At 58.4% G+C, this 18,937-nt stretch overlaps 1 protein-coding gene across 2 annotated transcripts; it reads right to left on the bottom strand.

Annotated features, from left to right (window-relative positions):
* Positions 1–2,628: 2,628 nt before the first annotated feature.
* Positions 2,629–18,931, bottom strand: MBD3 (methyl-CpG binding domain protein 3). 2 transcript variants are annotated; one of them, XM_032178617.2, is made up of 7 exons: positions 18,689–18,931; positions 10,971–11,130; positions 10,456–10,593; positions 8,536–8,626; positions 6,992–7,169; positions 4,299–4,502; positions 2,629–4,127 (listed from the first exon to the last, which is right to left on the bottom strand). In XM_032178617.2, the coding sequence occupies exons 1-6, from the start codon at positions 18,796–18,798 to the stop codon at positions 4,304–4,306; spliced, it is 876 nt and encodes a 291-aa protein (XP_032034508.1). In that variant the 5' UTR covers positions 18,799–18,931; the 3' UTR covers positions 2,629–4,127; positions 4,299–4,303. The 2 variants fall into 2 exon arrangements, with proteins under 2 accessions (XP_032034508.1, XP_032034509.1); XM_032178618.2 differs by having other exon boundaries at positions 18,785–18,931.
* Positions 18,932–18,937: the final 6 nt, after the last annotated feature.

Genomic DNA, 18,937 nt, shown 5'->3' with positions numbered 1-18,937 from the left:
ATTTTTTTTTTTTGAAACGGAGTCTCGCTCTGTCGCCCAGGCTGGAGTGCAGTGGTGGGATCTCGGCTCACTGCAAGCTCCGCCTCCCGGGTTCACGCCATTCTCCTGCCTCAGCCTCTCTGAGTAGCTGGGACTACAGGCGCCCGCCACCACGCCCGGCTAATTTTTTGTATTTTTAGTAGAGACGGGGTTTCACCGTGTTAGCCAGGATGGTCTCCATCTCCTGACCTCATGATCCGCCCGCCTCGGACTCCCAAAGTGCTGGGATTATAGGCGTAAGCCACCGCGCCTGGCCCGTTATCATTTTTTGTGGGTGCCCTTTAGCCATTCCCCCCACTCCCCGTAATCCCCAGTCACTGGCACCCACACGTCCCCTTCCTGTCTCTGAATCGGCCTGTCCTGGACATTCACACAAATGGGATCGCACGCCACGTCGGCGTCTGCGTGTCGCTCGCCGAGGGTGGGCTCCTCCAGGGGCATCTGCGCCGTGGCCGGTGTCAGAGCCTGGTTCCTGTTCATGGCCGAGTCCTGCTCCACGGTGTGGCCGGGCCGGGCTGTGTTCATTCATCCCTGGACGAGCCCTTGACTTGTTTACACTTTCTGGACCCCTTGAATCTGGTATGAGTGTGACAGGATCTCACAGTTAGTGCCCAGCCACCTGCTACCGGAAAGCTGAGTCCTGCTCCGGTATGACCCTGTCCGAAAGAACGTTCCTGAAGCTGGGGGTGTTTTCCATGGGCACCTCCGGACTCCTGGAGATTTGCTGTGACAGCCATGAGGGACACACACAGGTGAGGGTCATCCCCAGGGATCTTTGCAGTGGCAAGTGTGTGGGGTGGTCAGAAGGGCTGTCCCTGCCTGCCTGGGTCTGGGGGCTGCAGGGACAGCAAGGCACGGGCCCTGGGTGTGGCGGAAGAGGCACAATGCCCCTTAGCTGGTGTTACTGAGACTCGGGAGCCCTGTGGTCCGTGCGGCTGAGCCGAGGGCTGGGAGGTGCATCCTCGCCACGGGGTTCTGAAGCCTCTCCTCCCTGGTACCCTCTGTGGCGGCAGTGGTGGGGAGCTTGGTCTGAGGGGAGGCGGGGGACACGTGAGGCTCTTGCTGCTGCTGGCAAGTGCCAGAAGGGCCACCGTGGTGGCTCACGCCTGTAATCTCGGCACTTTGGGAGGCTGAGGCGGGCAGATCACCTGAGGTCAGGAGTTCGAGACCAGACTGGGCAACACGGTGAAACCCCGGCTCTACTAAAAATTCAAAAATTAGCTGAGGGTGGTGGCTACTCGGGAGGCTGAGGCTTGAACCCAGGAGGTGGAGGTTGCAGTGAGCCCAGATCATGCCACTGCACTCCAGCCTGGGCAACAAGAGCGAAAGAAGAGCGAAACTCCTGTCTCAAAAAAAAAAAAGTCCCAGGTCTTGGGGCTAAGACATGGGTGGGGCTGGGGGCAGCAAAGTGGCCTTTGAGGATGGGACCTGGCACCGCACAGGGCAGGCTGGTCATGAGACCCGCACGAAAGATCTCAGCATTGGGAGCTCAGGCTTCCCCGCCCCATGCCAGGTCTGGGTTCTGGGGCTGGAGTGTGGGGCCTGGGTGTGCCCAGGGGGTTCAGCCTGAGGGTCTGAGACTTTTCCAGGGCAGGGAATTTGACGAGGGCCTGAGCACTGGGCTGGCCCCCCGGGTGCCCAGGCCTACAACTCACTTCTCACTGGGCACGACCTCTAGCAAAGGCCAGTATTGCCTTGGCCTGTGGGGGTCCCCAAGGTTTCAGGGAGAGAGGAAAGGACCCTCGAGCTTCGGCAACAGCGACAGCCCAGGGCCTGGATGGGCTTCCGGTGGGGAGGGCCCTGTGGCCGGGGTGGGGGTCATCACATCTCAGACCAAGGCCAGTACATGGCTGGAACCCTGGGATCAGAGGGACTGATAGCGGTCTGTCAGTGACAGGAAGCTGGGCTGAGACAGAGAGGGAGACAGCAAGAGACAGAGACAGACCGAGGGAGTGAGACAGGAGAGAGAGCAAGAAACAAAGAGAGACACAGAGGGAGACAGAGCAAGAGACAGAGACAGACAGAGGGAGACCAAGGGAGATAGGACAGACGGGGAGACGGGAAGAGGGAGACAGAGGGTCTCTGAGTGCCCAGCAGGTGAGGGGAGGGTGGCCTCCCAGCCTTCAGGTCCAGAAAGCAGCTTCCCGTGGCCGTGACTACTGAGCTAAAGTCCAGGGTCCCGGGGCACAGCTCCCCTTCCTGCAGCGGCTGTGCAGGACCTGAGGACCTGGGGAGCCCTCCCTCCTGGGCAGCCCCTCCTGCTTCCCTTCCTTTGGAAGGAGCGGTGCTGGGTCTGAGCCCCAGCCCATCTTCCTCACCAGGGCAGCAGGACCAAGACCCACGATCCCTAGGCTAGCCAGTGGCACCTCAGGGGGCACGGCCCTCACCCACAGATGCCCAGGCCGGCCCGGTCTTCTCTCAACATCCCCAAGCCTGACTCTTTGTGAATGCCCTGGGGTTGTGAATGTCCGTGACGTTGGGGGACCTGCTGGCCCTGTCCCCACACCGCTTTCAGCCTTTCATCACCCAACCAAAGACAGCAGCTCAAACGTGGGCACCAAAGTCTAGAGGACGCACCAAACTCCCAGGCTCCAAGCATATCCACCCACGGTGGCTTTATTCAGTCACGTCCCCACGCCCACGGCTCCCTCCACCAGGCAGACAGAGGGGAGGCCGCCCCACCGCAGCACCTGGGGACATCGGGCCGGCAAAGGGTCCTGGCCAGTGGGCACCGACCCCAGGAAGACGCGGTCCCCACCTGGAGCTTTCCTCGGCTGCCCTGGCCCTTAAGCCCGTCCCGAGGATTTGTGCTTTGACTCTGACAGGGAGCAGCAGGAAGCTGCCAGCCCACTGCCCCCACGGGTGTCCTTGGAGGGCAGATGGCGGAGCGGCACTTCCTCAGCTCCCGCAGTCAGGCCCCATCAGGGATGGTCACAGTCCAACCACAGGGGCGACTCTGCCCATCAGTCCCCGCCGGGACAGCGACCAGATCCTGGCTGGGGCAGCGCCGAGACAGGCCCTCTCTATGGGCCTAAGGTCAATGCAAGTGGGGGCTCGCTGGGCCCAGGCCAATGAACCCACCCGTAGGAGCCCTCACTAGGCAGCAGGGCCAGGAGGGCACCAGGGACTGGCCGCAGAGTCCACTCAGGGCAGGCGTCTGTGGCTTGGAACCTGCCCTCGCCAAGGCACTGGGGGTTAAGGAGCAGATCCCTCAGACGGCCTTGGGCCAGAAGCTCCCTGGAGAGACGGGCACCTCGAGGGGCGTCTGGGAGCCTCGCCCTGTCCCAGTGGCTCCTGGAATCCCTGGGAGCGTCAGCACCACCCCAAAGCTGGGTGCCTGTGTCGCCACTAAACAAGGGAAACCGAGGCAGGGGGGCCGGCTGGCAGTGGAGCATTCTGGCAGCGCCGGGCGACCGAGCCCCGACTGGCAGCAGCTGGAGTTTGGTTTTCGGAAGCGAAGGCTGGCGTCAGCACACCGGGAAGGCCGCCCAATGACGTGCCTCGACTGTTAGATTTACTGAAGGAGAGCGGCCTCCTGGGCATGCCACTCAGGCACGGTGAGGGTCTGTGGCGCCACCAGCCGCGTGGCAGGGCAGAGGGTGGTGCCGTCCTGCACGTCCCCCACAGCAGACCAGTCCCGTCCTCACGCTGCACAGTGGATGATGTGAGTTTCAAAACTACGCCTTCAGACCGAGAAACCCTCCCAGCTGTCAGTGATCCTTGGCGCCGAGCTGCCGGGCACCTGCTGGCTGCTCTCCAGTCTCAAGGAGCTGGGACAGTGGGTGTGGAGAGGAGCTGGTCTCGAGCCCCGAGGTTGTAGGGAGCCGGACAGGGCCCAGGAGCACCCACACTTCCCGAAGCCGGACCCTGTAGAGGACGAGCGTGGAGGGTCTTTCGGGTGGGGGCAGCCCCAGCTGTGTGCCCCAAGGCCCCGGGAAGTGGGGACGGGCCGAGGAGGGAGCCAGCAGCACGGCCTTCCTCCTGGGTGTCTCCAGGGCTGGGCTCGGCCGCCGAGCCTGGTTCACGTGGGGCCGAGGGCCGCGTCTGCAGGCGGCTCCAGTGGGCAGCATGGGCTCTCGGCAGGGCCTCTGGAAGGACAGGGAGGGCTGGCTTAGCGACTCCAGGGACGGGGACGCCTGGGCTCTGCTGGGGAGATGGGGAGCTCTTGGGAGGCACCCGTCATCCCGACCACATGTGTTCACCAGGCAGGCCCCACTGCCGGGACCCCACTCCAGGGAGCCCCCACGGCCCTGCAGCACCTGCCCTAGACGTGCTCCATCTCTGGGTCCGGGTCGGGCTCCTCCTCCTCATCCTCCTCGTCCTCCTCGTCGTCGTCCTCAGCGCAGGCCTTGTCCAGCGGTGCCTCGCCGTCACGGGCCAGCTCCTCCACGTGCGCCAGCATGTCGGCCATCAGTGCCTCCTCCAGCCGCTTCCGCACCTGCTGCACCAGCTCTTCCTGCTTCCTGGGGACACAGGGACCTTGCGTTACACCCAGGTGAGGGGCCAGCAGGACGTGGACACAGAATGAACGTGGAGACCTCGGCTGGGAGGGGAGGCCCGAGGGATCTACAGGCAGCCACAGGACCAGCCCTGGCTCGTGCCACCCTTCCCTTCACAATCCACGCAGAGAACGACCGGCTGCCGCTGGCCATCACCAGCGTCTGCCACCCTCCCAGATGGCCCACCTGCCACCTCTACTGGGACCAAGGAAGGGGCTTGACCCCTCAGTCCCCAGACCTGGCCCCGAGCCTCCCCTGGGCTCAGCTGTGTAAACCCTTGCTCCTGTTCCTTGATGGGCACTGAGTGGGGCAGGAAAACCCTCACCAGGCCAGGTAGTGGCTCACACCTGTAATCCCAGCACTTTGGGAGGCCAAGGTGGGTGGATCACTTGAGGTCAGGTGTTCGAGAGCAGCCTGACCAACATGATGAAACCCCATCTCTACTAAAAATATAAAAATTAGCTGGACGTGGTGGTAGGCGCCTGTAATCCTAGCTACTTGGGAGGCTGAGGCAGGAGAATAGCTTGAACCTGGGAGGCAGAGGTTGCAGTGGGCTGGGATCGTGCCATTGCACTCCAGCCTGGGCAGCAGAGCCAGGCTCTGCCAAAAAAAAGAAAAGCCTCAGCAAAATCAGCTACCATCAGCCCACAGCACCCCCACCCTCACAGGCCCGGGGTCACTTTCCACTGCCCACTACGCACCAGTGTGCACTCCTTTACCACGGCTCCGGGGGCCTGAGAAAATGAATCCACACCCTCGTCTCAACCCACCACCAGGGATGGGGGCCTCCTCGGGGCCCACAGGCTGATGCCAGGCACTCCAGGGTGGCCGCTCCTCTGCCTGCCACCTCCTGGGCCGCAGCACGGGCTTCTGCCTCCCTCCTCGGCTGCCCAAAGAACCCCTCCTTGTCTCTGTTCTGCTTTCACTCCCAGGTGAAGCTGACTGTGTCTCTCCCCAGTTGTGGCCGAGGCTCAGGTGCCCCCTGCCCCCGGGGTCTCTCTCCAGCGGCTCCCGCAGACCTGAGCTGCTCGCTCTCTCTGTCCCCACCACCCGGAACACCCTGGCTCACCTACTTGACTGCAGCTCGTCGTCTTTCCAGACAGGACCCCACCTCCTGCTGAACCCACCACCGAGTTCCTAATTTCAATGCCCTTTTCTATTTCTACAAGTTCTTACTTTATTTTTTTAACTCTGTCACCCAGGCTGAATGGCAGTGGCAGGATCTCAACTCCGCCTCCCGGGTTGCAGTGATTCTCCTGCCTCAGCCTCCCGAGTACCTGGGACTACAGGCATGCGCCAAAACACCCAGCTAATTATTGTATTTTTAGTAGAGACGAGGTTTCACCATGTTGGCCAGGCTGGTCTTGAACTCCTGACCTCAGGTGATCCTCCCGCCTCGGCCTCCCAAAGTGCTGGGATTACAGGTGTGAGCCACTGTGCCCAGCCTTATTTCTGCAAGTTCTGCAGGGCTTTTAATGATCTGCCTGCTGTTTCTCACAGTGTTCTTTTCTTTTGTTGACAAGTCTTCCTATTTCACCGTCTTTTTCGGGGAGTTGTCTGAGCGTGTGGAGAGTGTAAATGGCCCTCAAACCCAAATGAAGGGGCCCAAAGGTAGCACGGCTGGAGGAGGATGCCGCCAGCCGCTCCGGACGGAACCCTTGGCGCCCAGTTTGTGTGCTTGCGGGGGTGGTGTCTCAGGTCCCTCTCTTCACCCTGCGTGGGTGCACAGGGTCTCTTCTTGTGCCCAGGGGCCTTTAACCCCGGCTGCTGCCACAGGAAACTTGCATACCCAGTGCCTCCCTGGCCGCTCCGGGCCTCGGCTCCTTGTTTCTGGAACCGTCAAGCTTCCTTTCCTTCCTCTGACCTAAGCCGTGTGCTGCACTGAACGTGAAAGGCCCCGTCTTCTCTCCAGCACTTCCAGAGTTTCCTGCAGGCGCCTCCATCACCGGGGGGCCTTGTGTCCACTCTGCACACTGGACGTGGGTTCGGCCCTGAGGCCTGCAGGAGGGCCCCTCACCCGTGGGCTGCTCGGCCTCACCTGACTGCTGCCTGTTTCTGAGCGGCCGTTTTCCCTGCTGTTCGTTCCAAGGCTCTGCACGCCAGAACCACCCCTCAGCAGGCACCCTGAGCCATCTCCCTGAAGGCAGAGAGCCCTGGCCTGCCCTGTCCCTCCATCTCCAGGGCCCAACATGGAGCCCGGCACCCAGCACAGCCAGTCCTCACAGGCTCAAAGGACCACACTCTTTTCACGAACGTTCCTCCAAGGGGAGCCTGGCTCACCCTGAACCCAGGACGCGGGTGAAACAGTTCATACTGCTCCGACGATGGGTCCCCTTGCCCTGGCTATCTCTGTTTCAAAACCCCAGCAGCGTCGTGGGGAGACGGGAAGCACGCAGGCACACGGGGACCACAAGAGACAGGGTGGAGGAGCAGGGGCCAGGCCAAGGGGCTACCTGATGTCCTCGTCGGTCACCATGAAGGCTTTGCACAGGGGCTGCGTGGTGTTGAGCCACACGCCAGGGTTCTTCTCCACGGCGGCCGAAAGCTGTCCCGTGATGGGCATGGTGCTAGTGTGCAGGGCGCTGGCGATGGCCGACAGCAGCGTCTCATCCGTGCAGCCAGGTCCCACCCCTGCCAGGCAGTGGACAAACAGCCGCAAGTGGAGAGGTCACCATGGGGCAGCTATGGCCCAGACAGGCCACAGAAATGCCCCAAGAATGGGAGCTGCCACCTTCTCCCCCCGACTCGGGTTCCATTTCTAAATTCCCTCTCCCGCTTGTGTTACTACATTCATAACCGAAAAAAAAGCAAGTTAGGCCAGGCGCGGCGACTCCCGCCTGTAATCCCAGCATCTTGGGAGGGCGAGGTGGGAGGACTGATTGAGTTCAGGAGTTCGAGACCAGCCTGGACAACATAGTGAGACTCCTGTCTCTACAAAAGAATTAAAAAATTAGCCAGGTGTCGTGCTGCATGCCTGTGATCCCAGCTACTCAGGAGGCTGAGCTGAGAGAACCACTTGAGCCCGGGAGGTAGAGGCTGCAGTGAGTAGTAACGGCACCACTGTACTTCAGCATGGACCATGGAAAGACTGCCTTTTGTTTTCTGGGACGGGGTCTAGCTCTGTATTTTCCTTTTTTTTTTTTTTTTGAGACGGAGTCTCGCTCTGTCACCCAGGAGAGTGCAGTGGCACGATCTCGACTCACTGCAAGCTCCGCCTGCCAGGTTCATGCCATTCTCCTGCCTCAGCCTCCAGAGTAGCTGGGACTACAGGCACCCACCACTGCGCCCAGCTAATTTTTTGTACTTTTAGTAGAGACAGGGTTTCACCATATTAGCCAGGATGGTCTGGATCTCCTGAACTAGTGATCTGCCCGCCTTGGCCTCCCAAAGCGCTGGGATTACAGGCGTGAGCCACCGCACCCGGCCTTGCTCTGTATTTTCTGTAGAGATGGGGTCGCACTATGTTGTCCAAGCTGGTCTTGAACTTCTGAGATCAAGTGAAACTCCTGCCTCAGCCCCCCAAAGTGCTGGGATTATAGGTGTGAGCCACTGTACCCAGCCGTCCCTGTCTCAAAAAACCACCACCAAAGCCGTACACCACAAAAACCATGCAAGAGCTGCATTCTTTGTTCTGTGGTGTGGGCCTGCTGGGAGGGTACGGGAGCAAAATCAGCTGTCCTTGTTTGTGTATTTAGGATCTCCATGGCAAAACTGCACGTCCAGCAGGTGAAAACAGCCCTAGGCCTGCGCCACACCTGGAAGCCACAAAGCCCCACCCGCAGGGTCTCCAAGGTCAAGAATGAAGAGCCCAGCCCAAGCGCCCTTACCCATCCCCAACCCCATTGGGTCCCCTCCTCCTGCCCCCGTCGCAGGCAGATTTGCCCTAAGCACCCACAGCAGGAACAGCCATCCACCCTGCCAGGAGATGAGGGCACCTGCAGCGCCTCCAACCCACCCGGCACATCCCCTTCCGCCTCCCCTCAGGGTGCCCGCTCACCCTGCAGGCCCTTGGGGAGGTCCATGGTCTTGACCAGCTCCTCAGCAATGTCGAAGGCGTTCAGGCCGCTCAGCTTCTTCTCCCAGAAGAGCTGCCCCAGACACAAATGTGAACCTCAAGAGCGGCCCTGCCCTCTCCCCACTCCAGGTCCTTGCTGGGCTCTAGGGAGGCCTACCTGGCCTCCTTGCCCCACGTGGGTCCCAATGGGGCATCTCCCCTCCCACTGCCTTGGGTCTCCAGACCCTGCCCCGGCTTTCTACAGCCAAGGATCCAGTGGGCGTTCGTAAGTAAGAATAAAAAATACACATGGGGTGGCTCACGCCTGTAATCCCAGCACTTTAGGAGGCCGAAGTGGGTGGATCACCTGTGGTCAGGAGTTTTGACACCAGCCTGGTCAACATGGTGAAAACCCTTATCTACTAAAAATACAAAACAAGGTCGGGTGTGGTGACAGGTGCCTGTAATCACAGCTACTCGGGAGGCTGAGGCAGGAGAATCACTTGAACCCGGGAAGTGTAGGTGGCAGTGAGCTGAGACCGCACCATTGCACTCCAGCCTGGACAACAAGAGCAAAACTCCATCTCAAAAAAGAAAAAAAAAAAAAAAATCAGCCGTGCGTAGTGACGGGTACCTGAAATCCCAGCTACTTAGGAGGCTGAGGTGGAAGGATCACTTGAACCCAGTTGAAACCAGGAGGCAAAGGTTGTAGTGAGTTAAGATCCTGCCACTGCACTCCAGCCTGGTTGACAGAGCGAGACTCTGTCACACACACAAAAAAAAAAAAAGAAAAAAAGAAAATACACACGGTTCTCAGGTTTTTAACAAGTAGGTTACACAGTCACATATGGGCAGTCAACCCCCTGTATCTGTGGGTTCCATAACCACACACCCAACCAGCTGCAGACTGAAAATATTTGGGGGGAAAAAAAGATAAAAATAATACAACAGCTGGCCAAGTGAGTTGGCTCACACCTGTAATCCCCACAATTTTGGAGGCCTAGGTGGGAGGATCACTTGAGGCCAGGAGCTTGACACCAGCCTGGGCAATATACACAGACCCTGTCTCAAAAATGAAAAACTAAGAAAAATGAATAAAACACACACAACAAGGAGTGTCACAAGCATCTACACCTCATGAGGAACCTAGAAAATACCTGCAGGTAACGTGTAAATATTAGACTATTTCCATTTTAAAAAAATATTTTTATTTTAGTTTTGAGATAGGGTCTCGCTCTGTCGCCCAGGCTGGAGTGCAGTGGCACCATCTTGGCTCACTGCAACCTCCACCTCCCGGGTTCAGGTGATTCTCCTGCCTCAGCCTCCTGGGTAGCTGGGATTACAGGTGCCGGCCACCACACTCAGCTAATTTTTGTATTTTTAGTAGAGACGGGGTTTCACCATGTTGGGCCAGCCTGGTCTCGAACTCCTGACCTCGCAGGTGATCCACCTGCCTCGGCCTCCCAAAGTGCTGGGATTACAGGCGTGAGTCACTGCGCGAAGCTATACTAGACCATTTTCTATGAGGGGCCTGCACATCCCCAGATTTTGGTATCTGGGGGTTGAGGGTGGGGCGTATCCTGGAACCAATGCCCTGGGCATCCCAAGAGGGGACCGCAGGACTGGGTCTTGCTCCGTCCCCCAGGCTGGAGTGCAGTGGTGCGATCACAGCTCACTGCAGCCTCAGCCTCCTGGGCTCAAGCAATCCTCCCACCTCAGCCTCCCGAGAAGCTGGGACCACAGGCGCGCGCCACCACGTCTAGCTAATTTTTTACTTGTTTTTTGCCTCGTCATGTCGCCCGGGCTAGCCTGGAACTCCTGCGCTCACTCCGTCCGCTCCACGTACGATCTTATTCCAAACGTCCACCCACCAAAGTGAACAAGCCGGCCGAGAAGGCTGGGGTGGCTGTGCGTTGAGCTCACCTGGCGCGGCTGGTCCACCGCCTTCTGCGGGTCGCTCTTGACCTTGTTGCTGGGGTGGTTGGTAATCTTGGTCACCGGCTGCTTGAAGATGGACGCCGTCTGGCGCACGGGCAGCGCCGTGTTAAGGTCAGGCTTGCCCTGCGGGAGGAAGGATATGCAGTCCGGCCTGGGGGCACCCCGGCGGCGCGGAGCCTCAAGGGGTGCGGGGCCCGGGTGACCCCCCGCCTTGCCGGCGCCCCTCGTTTCCCCTGCGCCCGCCAGGACCCCCACGGTCCGGGGAGGCCGCTCCCGCAGGGTCGGCCCGGCCAGCTCTGGAGCCCCCGCCGCAGGCCGCGTCCTCGCCATGCGCCCTGCGCTCTGCACCCTGTGGCCTGCGCCTTCCGGTCTGTGCCCTCCACCCGCTGTGACCTCCTGCGCTCAGGACGCCGGGCTGTGTCGCCTGCAGCTCACGTCATGGCCGCGTCCCCGCCTAGAACGCCCCGCGCCGACGTCACCTGCGTGACGCCACCACTCACCTTGACCTGGTTGGAGGAGTCGTAGCGCACGCGCTGGCGGCTCTTGTTCATCTTGCTCATCAGCATCTTGCCCGTGCGGAAGTCGAAGGTGCTCAGGTCCATGGAGCCGCCCAGGTAGCGCGCCAGCTGCGGCTTGCTGCGGAACTTCTTCCCGCTCGGGCTGCGGGGAGGCGGGACGGTCGGCGCCCCGGGCGGACCCCAGACCCCAACCTGGCCCTGACCCCAAACCCAGGCCCTGGCCCCAGCCCCAGACCCCAACCCTGCCGTGACCCCAGACCTTCATCCCAGACCCCAGCACCCCACAACTGGCCCCCAGATCTGGGCGCCAGCCCCAGACCCAGAGCGCTGGCCCCGATCCTCATACCCTGGCCCTAGCCCCAGCCTCCACATCGGATCCTTGCCCCAGACCCCCAACCCCCGTCCCCTCTGAATCCTCCCCGCTGTAGACCCTGGCAGCGTCAGGCACAGCAGACGCTGAGTTCGGGTACAAACGCTACTACCTACAGGAGTTTGGGCCCCGGCTCTGGGAGGATGGCTCACATTTCCAGAACATTCCAGAAATGGAATTTAGGTCACATTCTTGAGAAAAGACCCCACGGGGAACAGGTATGTGAGGGACAGCCCTAAAAGATCTCCTTCCACCTTGGGGTTACAGCAGCAGGGCCAGACTGGGAAGGGGTCTCGTTCTAACATCTGGGGCCAGGCCCTAACAGCTGCTTGGGCATAACCCGACTGCAGAGCTCGCAACAAGACAGCCAGGTAAACACAGACCTGCTCTCAGACACAGGGCTCTGCGCTCAGCCTGCCACAGACAAGTGCCGGCAACTCATCCTCTCCAGGACATAACGACACCCACCTATGGGTTGCCCTGTGTGTCACATGTGGTCACACTACAGGATGACAAGCACCCAACCCAACACATCACCATCATGGTTGGGATGTAAGATGGAACAACCATGTTGGAAAAGCCTGACAGCTCTTCACCGAGTTTCTGGATGACCCGGCCACGCCACTCTTAGGTATCTGCCCAAGAAATGAGCACACATCCACACCATCGCTTCTACACGGATGTCCCCAGGAGCCCTACCACAGGAGCCAGAAGGTGGAAGCAGCCCAGACGCCTTCAATGGATGAACGGACAAACGCCCATCCACACGATGGGACACGACTCAGCCATGAAAAGGAGCGAGGCTCTGACACAGGCCACAGCGTGGATGCACCTTGAGGACGTCACACTCAGTGAGAGACGCCAGACACAAAAGGCCACACAGCGTGTGATCCCATTTCTATGAAATGTCTAAAACAGGATAATTCAGACAGGAAGGGGATGCATAGTGCCAGAGACTGGGGTGCGGGATGTGGAGTGGCTGCTGATAGGGACGGGACTTCGTTTCTTTCCTTTTGGAGATAGGGTCTCACTGCCGCCCAGGCTGGAATGCAGTGGCTCAATCACTGCTCACTGCAACCTTGAACTCCTGGGCTAGGGTGATCCTTCCACCTTAGTCTCCCAAATAGCCAGGACGACAGGCACAAGCCACCACGCCTGGCTAATTTTTTTTTTTTGAGATGGAGTCTCACTCTGTCGCCCAGGCTGGAGTGAAGTGGCTCCATCTTGGCTCTCTGCAACCTCCACCTCCCAGGTTCAAGTGATTCTCCTGCCTGAGCCTCCTGAGTAGCTGGGAGTACAGGTGCCCGCCACCACACCTGGCTAATTTTTGTATTTTTAGTAGAGACCAGGTTTCACCATGTTGGCCAGGCTGGTCACGAACTCCTGACCTCAGGTGATCTGTCCGCCTTGGCCTCCGATTACAGGTGTGAGTCACCATGCCCAACCTTTTTTTTTTTTTAGAGGGAGTCTCGCTCTGTCACCCAGGCTAGAGTGGGCAGTGGTGTGATCTCGGCTCACCGCAACCTCCGACTTCTGGGTTCACGCCATTCTCCTGACTCAGCCTCCCGAGTAGCTGGGACTACAGCTGCCCACCACAATGCCCGGCTAATTTTTTATATTTTTAGTAGAGATGGGGTTTCACAGTGTTAGCCAGGATGGTCTTGGTGCCTGACCTCATGACCTGGCCCCCTTGGCCTCCCAAAGTGCTGGGATTACAGGCGTGAGCCACCGCGCCCAGCCAATTTTTATATTTTTTTATAGAGATAGGGTCTCGCCACGTTGTCCAGGCTGGTCTTGAACTCCTGAGCTCAAGCAGTCCTCCCATCCTCCCTCCCAAAGCTTTGGGATTACAGGTGTGTCATCACGCCCTGCCGCTTCATTTTTTTTTTTTTTTTTTCATTTTTACTTTTAGACCCAGGGTCTCCTTTTATTGCCCAGGCTGGAGTGCAGTGGTGTGATCATAGCACACTGCAGCCTTGACCTCCTGGACTCAAGGGATTGTCCTGCCTTAGCCTCCTGAGTAGCTAGGACTACAAGTGTGCACCAACATGCCCAGCTAATTTTTAAATTTTTTTCATAAATGGGGTCTTGCTATGTTGCCCAGGTTGGTCTCCAACTTACGATGTCAAGAGATCCTCCTGCCTCGACCTCCCAAAGGGATTATAGGCGGCAGCCACTATGCCTGGTTGGTTTATCTCGATAAAATTATTTAGAAATAATAGCACTTGTATGGTGCTTACTAGGCCAGGTACCTCAAACGTATTATGTCTATAAACTCAGTCAACAGTCACTTTTATTACTAATGCATCAGCCTGAGATTGGTGGGTAGCTCTGTTTTGCTGTTTTCCCAGAATCCTCTAGGGCAGGCTCCTCCTGTCCTCTTCTGCCCCTGCCCCAGACGTCCTGGCCCGTGGCAGACGCCAGATGTCAGACAACTGAGACAGCCCAGAAGAATCTCCCATAGCCAGAAGGAAATTCAATTCTGCAGGCACTGCACAGAAATGCTTGGTCCCATGCTTAGCTCAATCGCCTCTATCCAGGATCTGTGTACTGGGCTGATACATAGATCACAGGAAGTTTTATTTCTCTCCACCCCGCCCCTCAACCCCGGGCAAATTCCATGGTCCACAGGGACACGGGCGGGCTCCAGCACGTCCACTAGGACAGGGCGCCTCAGGGAGGGCACGAGGACAAGTGCCTGGGGGTCTGAAACCGCTGAGGGCTCTTCCCGGAGAATTTACTTTGGCGACTTACTCTTTTAATTACTCTCCGGGCTGGCTGATGTTAAATCAAAGCTGGTTTGCCCAGGGCAGTGGAAAGAAACCAAGAAACCAGAGGCTCACACTCAGGCTTCGCGTAGCCACAAGGAAGGAAGAAGAGACCCCACAAAACACTCCCAACAGCTCTTTGCCTCCGGCCACCCCAAAGAGAGGCTGTTCTGCCTTTTAAGATGAAGGGAAACAAGGCCGGGCGTGGTGGCTCATGCCTATAATCACAGCACTTTGGGAGGCTGAGGTGGGTGGATTGCCTGAGCTCAGGAGTTCCAGACCAGCCTGGGCAACACGGTGAAACCCGTCTCTACTAAAATACAAAAAATTGGCCGGGCACAGTGGCACGCACCTGTAGTCCCAGCTACTCGAGAGGCTGAGGCGGAATTGGCTTGAACCCAAGAGGCGGAGGTTGCAGTGAGCCGATATCACGACACTGCACTCCCGCCTGGGCGACAGAGCAAGACTGTGTCTCCAAAAAAAAAAAAAAAAAAAAGGTAGAAGGCGAACAAGAGACACAGATCACAGACTGGTTTTTAAGACTGGGGGTGGGCGCACAAGGCAGTGGTAAATGGGCCTGGGGTTCTTTCTGGGGTGATGGAAATTCTAAAATTGAATCTGAGGATAGCTGCCCATATCCGTAAATGCGTGAATACGCTAAAAAACCATTGACTCGTGCATTTTAAATGACTGTATTGTATGGTACATAAACTGTATCTCAATAACACCCTCTCAAAAAGAATAAATGCGGTGGCTCACACCTGTAATCCCAGCACTTTGGGAGGCAAAGGTGGGCCGATCACCGGAGATCAGGAGTTCGAGACCAGCCTGACCAACATGGTGAAACCCCATCCCTACTAAAAATACAAAATTAGCCAGGCGTGGTGGCACATGCCTATAATCCCAGCTAGTTGGGAGGCTGAGGCAGGAGAACTGCTTGAACTCAGGAGGTGGAGGTCGCAGTGAGCCCAGATTGCACCATTGCACTCCAGCCTGGGCAACAAGAGCGAAACTCGGTCTCAAAAAAAAAAAAAAAAAAAAAAAAAAAGAAGGCAGGCGCAGTGGCTCTCACCTGTAATCCCAGCACTTTGGGAGGCCGAGGTGGGCAGATCACCTGAGGTCAGGAGTTCGAGACCAGCCTGGCCAACATGGTGAAACCCCGTCTCTATTAAAAATACAAAAATTAGCTGGGGGTGGTAGTGGGGGCCTGTAATCCCAGCTACTCGGGAGTCTGAGGCAGGAGAATCGCTTGAACCCAGGAGGTGGAGGTTGCAGTCAGCCGAGATTGCACCACTGCATGCCACCCTGGGTGACAGAGCGGGACTACTTCTCAAAATAAATAAATAATAATGAAAATAAAAAATTCTCTGGGCATGGTGGCACATGCCTGTAGTCCCAGCTACTCCGGAGGCTTAGGAGGCAGGATCGCTTAAGCCCAGGAGGTCAAGGATGCAGTGAGCTGTGACTGCACCACTGCACTCCAGCCTGGGTGACAGAACAAGACCCTGTCTCAAAATAAATGAATGAATGCAAATGCAAGATAGAGGGGGTTAGTGGTTACCAGGGGCTGGGGGAGTAAGAAGTGGGGAGTGACTGCTAATGAGGACAGAGCTGCTTTTCAGGGTGATGAGAATGTTCTGGAATTAGACAGTGATGGTTGCACAACTTTGTGAATGTACTAAAAACCACTGGTGGCCAGGTGTGGTGACTCACGCCTGTAATCCCAGCACTTTGGGAGTCTGAGGTGCTGGGGTCAGGAGTTCGAGACCAGTCTGGCCAACATGGCGAAACCCCTTCCCTACTAAAAATACAAAAATTAGCCGGGAATGGTGGCGGATGCCTGTAATCTCAGCTACTTGGGAGGCTGAGACAGGAGAATCGCTTGAACCTGGGAGGCAGAGGTTGTAGTGAGCTGGGATCGCGTCATTGCATTGTGGCCTGGGCCAAGAGTGAAACTCTGTCTCCAAAAAAATCCCCACTGAATTGTATATTTCTAAAAAGTAGCTTTGGCCAGGCAGTGGCTCACGCCTGTAATCCCAGCACTTTGAGAGGCTGAGGCAGGTTAATTGCTTGAGTCCAGGAATTCGAGACCAGTCTAGTCTAGGCAACACAGCGAAACCCCATCTCTCTAAAAATAAGCCAGGTATGTGGCACGGGCCTGTCATTCCCGCTACTTGGGAGGCTGAGCTGAGAGGGTCACCTGAGCCTGGGAGGTCGAGAATGCATAAGCCGTGATTGTACCACTGCACTCCAGCCTGGGTGAGACCCTGTCTCAAAGAAAAAAAAAAAAGTAGCTTTTGTGGAATGTGAATTGTATCTCAATTTTTAATAAAGGTTATGCCCATCTATTGACACAAAAAGATGTCCTTGAGATTTTATTCAATGAAAGAAGAACAGCCTTGATCAAACCACACGTATAGAAAAAAGGGGACATCATAGCCTCAACTCTCCCAGGCACCCCCAAGAGAGAACGCAGTCTGGGAGCCTGCAGCCTCAGACTAAAGCCTGGGTTGAGGCCCCAGACCTGCAGAGGGTGGCTCTGGGCTGAGTCTGGCTTCACCATCTGTAGAGAAACCTGAACTCTCTAGCCTGTTTAGAGGAGAGCTTGTCCCTGCTTTTCTCCACTGCTAGACCTTCATGCACAGGGCCAGGGCCCAGAGTGGGAATGAGAGGTGGGGTGATGACAGCCTCAGAATACTCCGCTCAAGCTGGCCTTGGTTCTAGCTCCCAAGCTGCAGCCACCTCTTAGGGGGTTCCTGCTGTCTGGACGCCTCTCCCTGTCACTCAATGTCACGTCCTCAGAGAGGCCCTCCCTGACCCCAGTCTCATTCAGGCCCCGTCATCTGCCCTCCCAGATTTCAGCATGTGTCACCGCAGATCTCAGGACGTGTACCCACGGCTGTAATGGGAAATGGCTGGTGCCCTGGCTGTCACCTGTAAGCGGGAGGGCCCGCCTCACTCCTGGCTGAATGGTCGGGATCCAGGCAGCGCCTGGTGCTGGGGAGGCTTGTTTTTGACAAGGGGCTGCAGAGGCCGACACAGACCTGCCGTGGACTCTACGGCAGCCTTTGGGAGAAGGAAGCCCAGAAACGTGCTTGGAGGAGTGTGCGGGCAGGCCCGGCCTCCTGACAGAGGACAGAACACAGGGCTGCAGGCTTTCTAAAGAGCCAGAGAGCCAGTGAAGGGGGCGAGTACCAAAGGGGGATGCACGAGCCTGTCCCTCAGAGACAGGGATTGCAGTCCCACTATGCCAATGCCTGCAATTACAGGGTTCCAGCTCATAAGGGTACACACTTGGGGAGCAACTTTCCCCTCTCTTGCTGTCCTCCAACTTTCCAGGAACCAGTCCCTGAGCTCCTCCTGCAGGACGAGGCCCCACACACTGCTTCTGATCACAGCCATCCTTTCCCCGCTCACTTTTCTCACTTTATCTCCCCAAACCGGGACAGTCAAGAACCACAGGGGACCGAAGTGCACAGTGGACGGAGCGGTCGTTCTGACCCTCCTTGGCTCGTGGAAATCACCCGCCCTCACCTGGGCGGTCTCTGGCCCACAACCCTGAGCTGTGGGAAAAAGGAGGACCGGCCACACACCCCCCTTTACCCAGGTGCTTGGCACATGGCAGGCGGCCGCTTTCCCCTCCTGGGGGACCTGAAGGCGCCGCGGGACACTGAACCAAGGGGAGGGCGCAATCAAAGCTGGCCCAGAATCAAAAGCATCTTTCCCAAGCCAGGAAAAAAAAAAAAAGGAGGACAAACAGCAGGTGGCCGACTGTCTGGGGCTTGGTTGCAGCAGGCGACTAAGTCTTTGTTCCACGGAGAGGGTTCCCTGCGACCTTTCTGAGCAGCGCCTTGCTCCAATTTGGGGAGGGGGGGGGTCTCTGAAAGCCTTCGACCACCAATAACATCCAAGCAAAGACTACCGTCAGGTGGGCTCGGAAAGACGCAAGCCTCAGGTCTCTACCCTGAGGGGGCCACGACCCAAGAGGACCAGAGGACTCGGAAGGAGTCGGGGGAATACCTTTAAAAAAAAGCAACGCTGCGCGGGAGACTAGTCACCCTGAGGCGCTTATTCCCAGGACTGGGGTGAGCCCAAGAACCCGTATTTTCACGCACGCCCTCCCCGATCCCCCCATGAGCACTGCTCCCCGAAATCCCGGCTGGTCACCCCCTCGGGCTCCGCGCCACCCCAGGAGCGCCCCAAGAAGGCACCCCCCGAGTCTCACGGGAACCAAAAGGACAGCCCACCCTCCACCCCTGCCTCCCGGCAGCATCTGGCCGCCGCCAGGCGCCCCTGGCCCAGCGCGCACGAACAAAGGCCGCAGTCGCCGCCCGGCAGCCAGTCCCCGAACGGCCGGCGGAAAGCCATGCGGCCCAACAAACGGCGCACGCGCACTGGGCTTCCGCGCGCCGGGCGGACACGCACGCAAGACGCACGCACGCACGCACGCACGACGCACGCGCGGGGCCCAGGCCGCGGCCCGGGGCAGGGGCGCCGAGGCCGCCGCAGAGGCCGCTGGGAGGCGCCCGTTGAGGCCCTGCGCGGCCGGCGCGCTCATTCACCTATAGTAAAAGACATCCCTGTGGCCGGCCGACAGCCCCGACCTTCTGGGCACTTCTTCCCTCTCCCAGCCCTGCGGGAGCGCCGGGCACTCCCACCTCTTCCGCTCCATTGCGCCCGGCTCCTCGGCCCGCCGCCGGGCCCGCCGCCGCCGCCCGGACCCCCGCTCGCCGCCGCCGCCTCAGCTGCCTCCGCTGCCGCTGCCGCCGCCGCCACTTGCCGCGGCTGTTCCGGCCCGCGGGCCCCCGCCC

Source organism: Hylobates moloch, unplaced genomic scaffold (genome assembly GCF_009828535.3).
Source record: "Hylobates moloch isolate HMO894 unplaced genomic scaffold, HMol_V3 SCAFFOLD_15, whole genome shotgun sequence".
Lineage (NCBI taxonomy): Eukaryota > Metazoa > Chordata > Mammalia > Primates > Hylobatidae > Hylobates > Hylobates moloch.
The sequence above is the reverse complement of the archived record's forward strand: the minus strand, read 5'-3'. Positions and strand labels throughout refer to the sequence as shown.

Bases quoted from the DNA above. Each gene is read 5' to 3' on its own strand.
- MBD3 (XM_032178617.2), bottom strand. From the start codon at position 18,798: ATGGAGCGGAAGAGGTGGGAGTGCCCGGCGCTCCCGCAGGGCTGGGAG. The intron at 11,131-18,688 runs GTGAATGAGCGC...GCCTCCCCGCAG, and splicing joins AGGGATGTCTTTTACTATAG to CCCGAGCGGGAAGAAGTTCC. The intron at 4,503-6,991 runs GTAGCCCCTTGG...CTGTGTCCCCAG, and splicing joins GTGACCGACGAGGACATCAG to GAAGCAGGAAGAGCTGGTGC.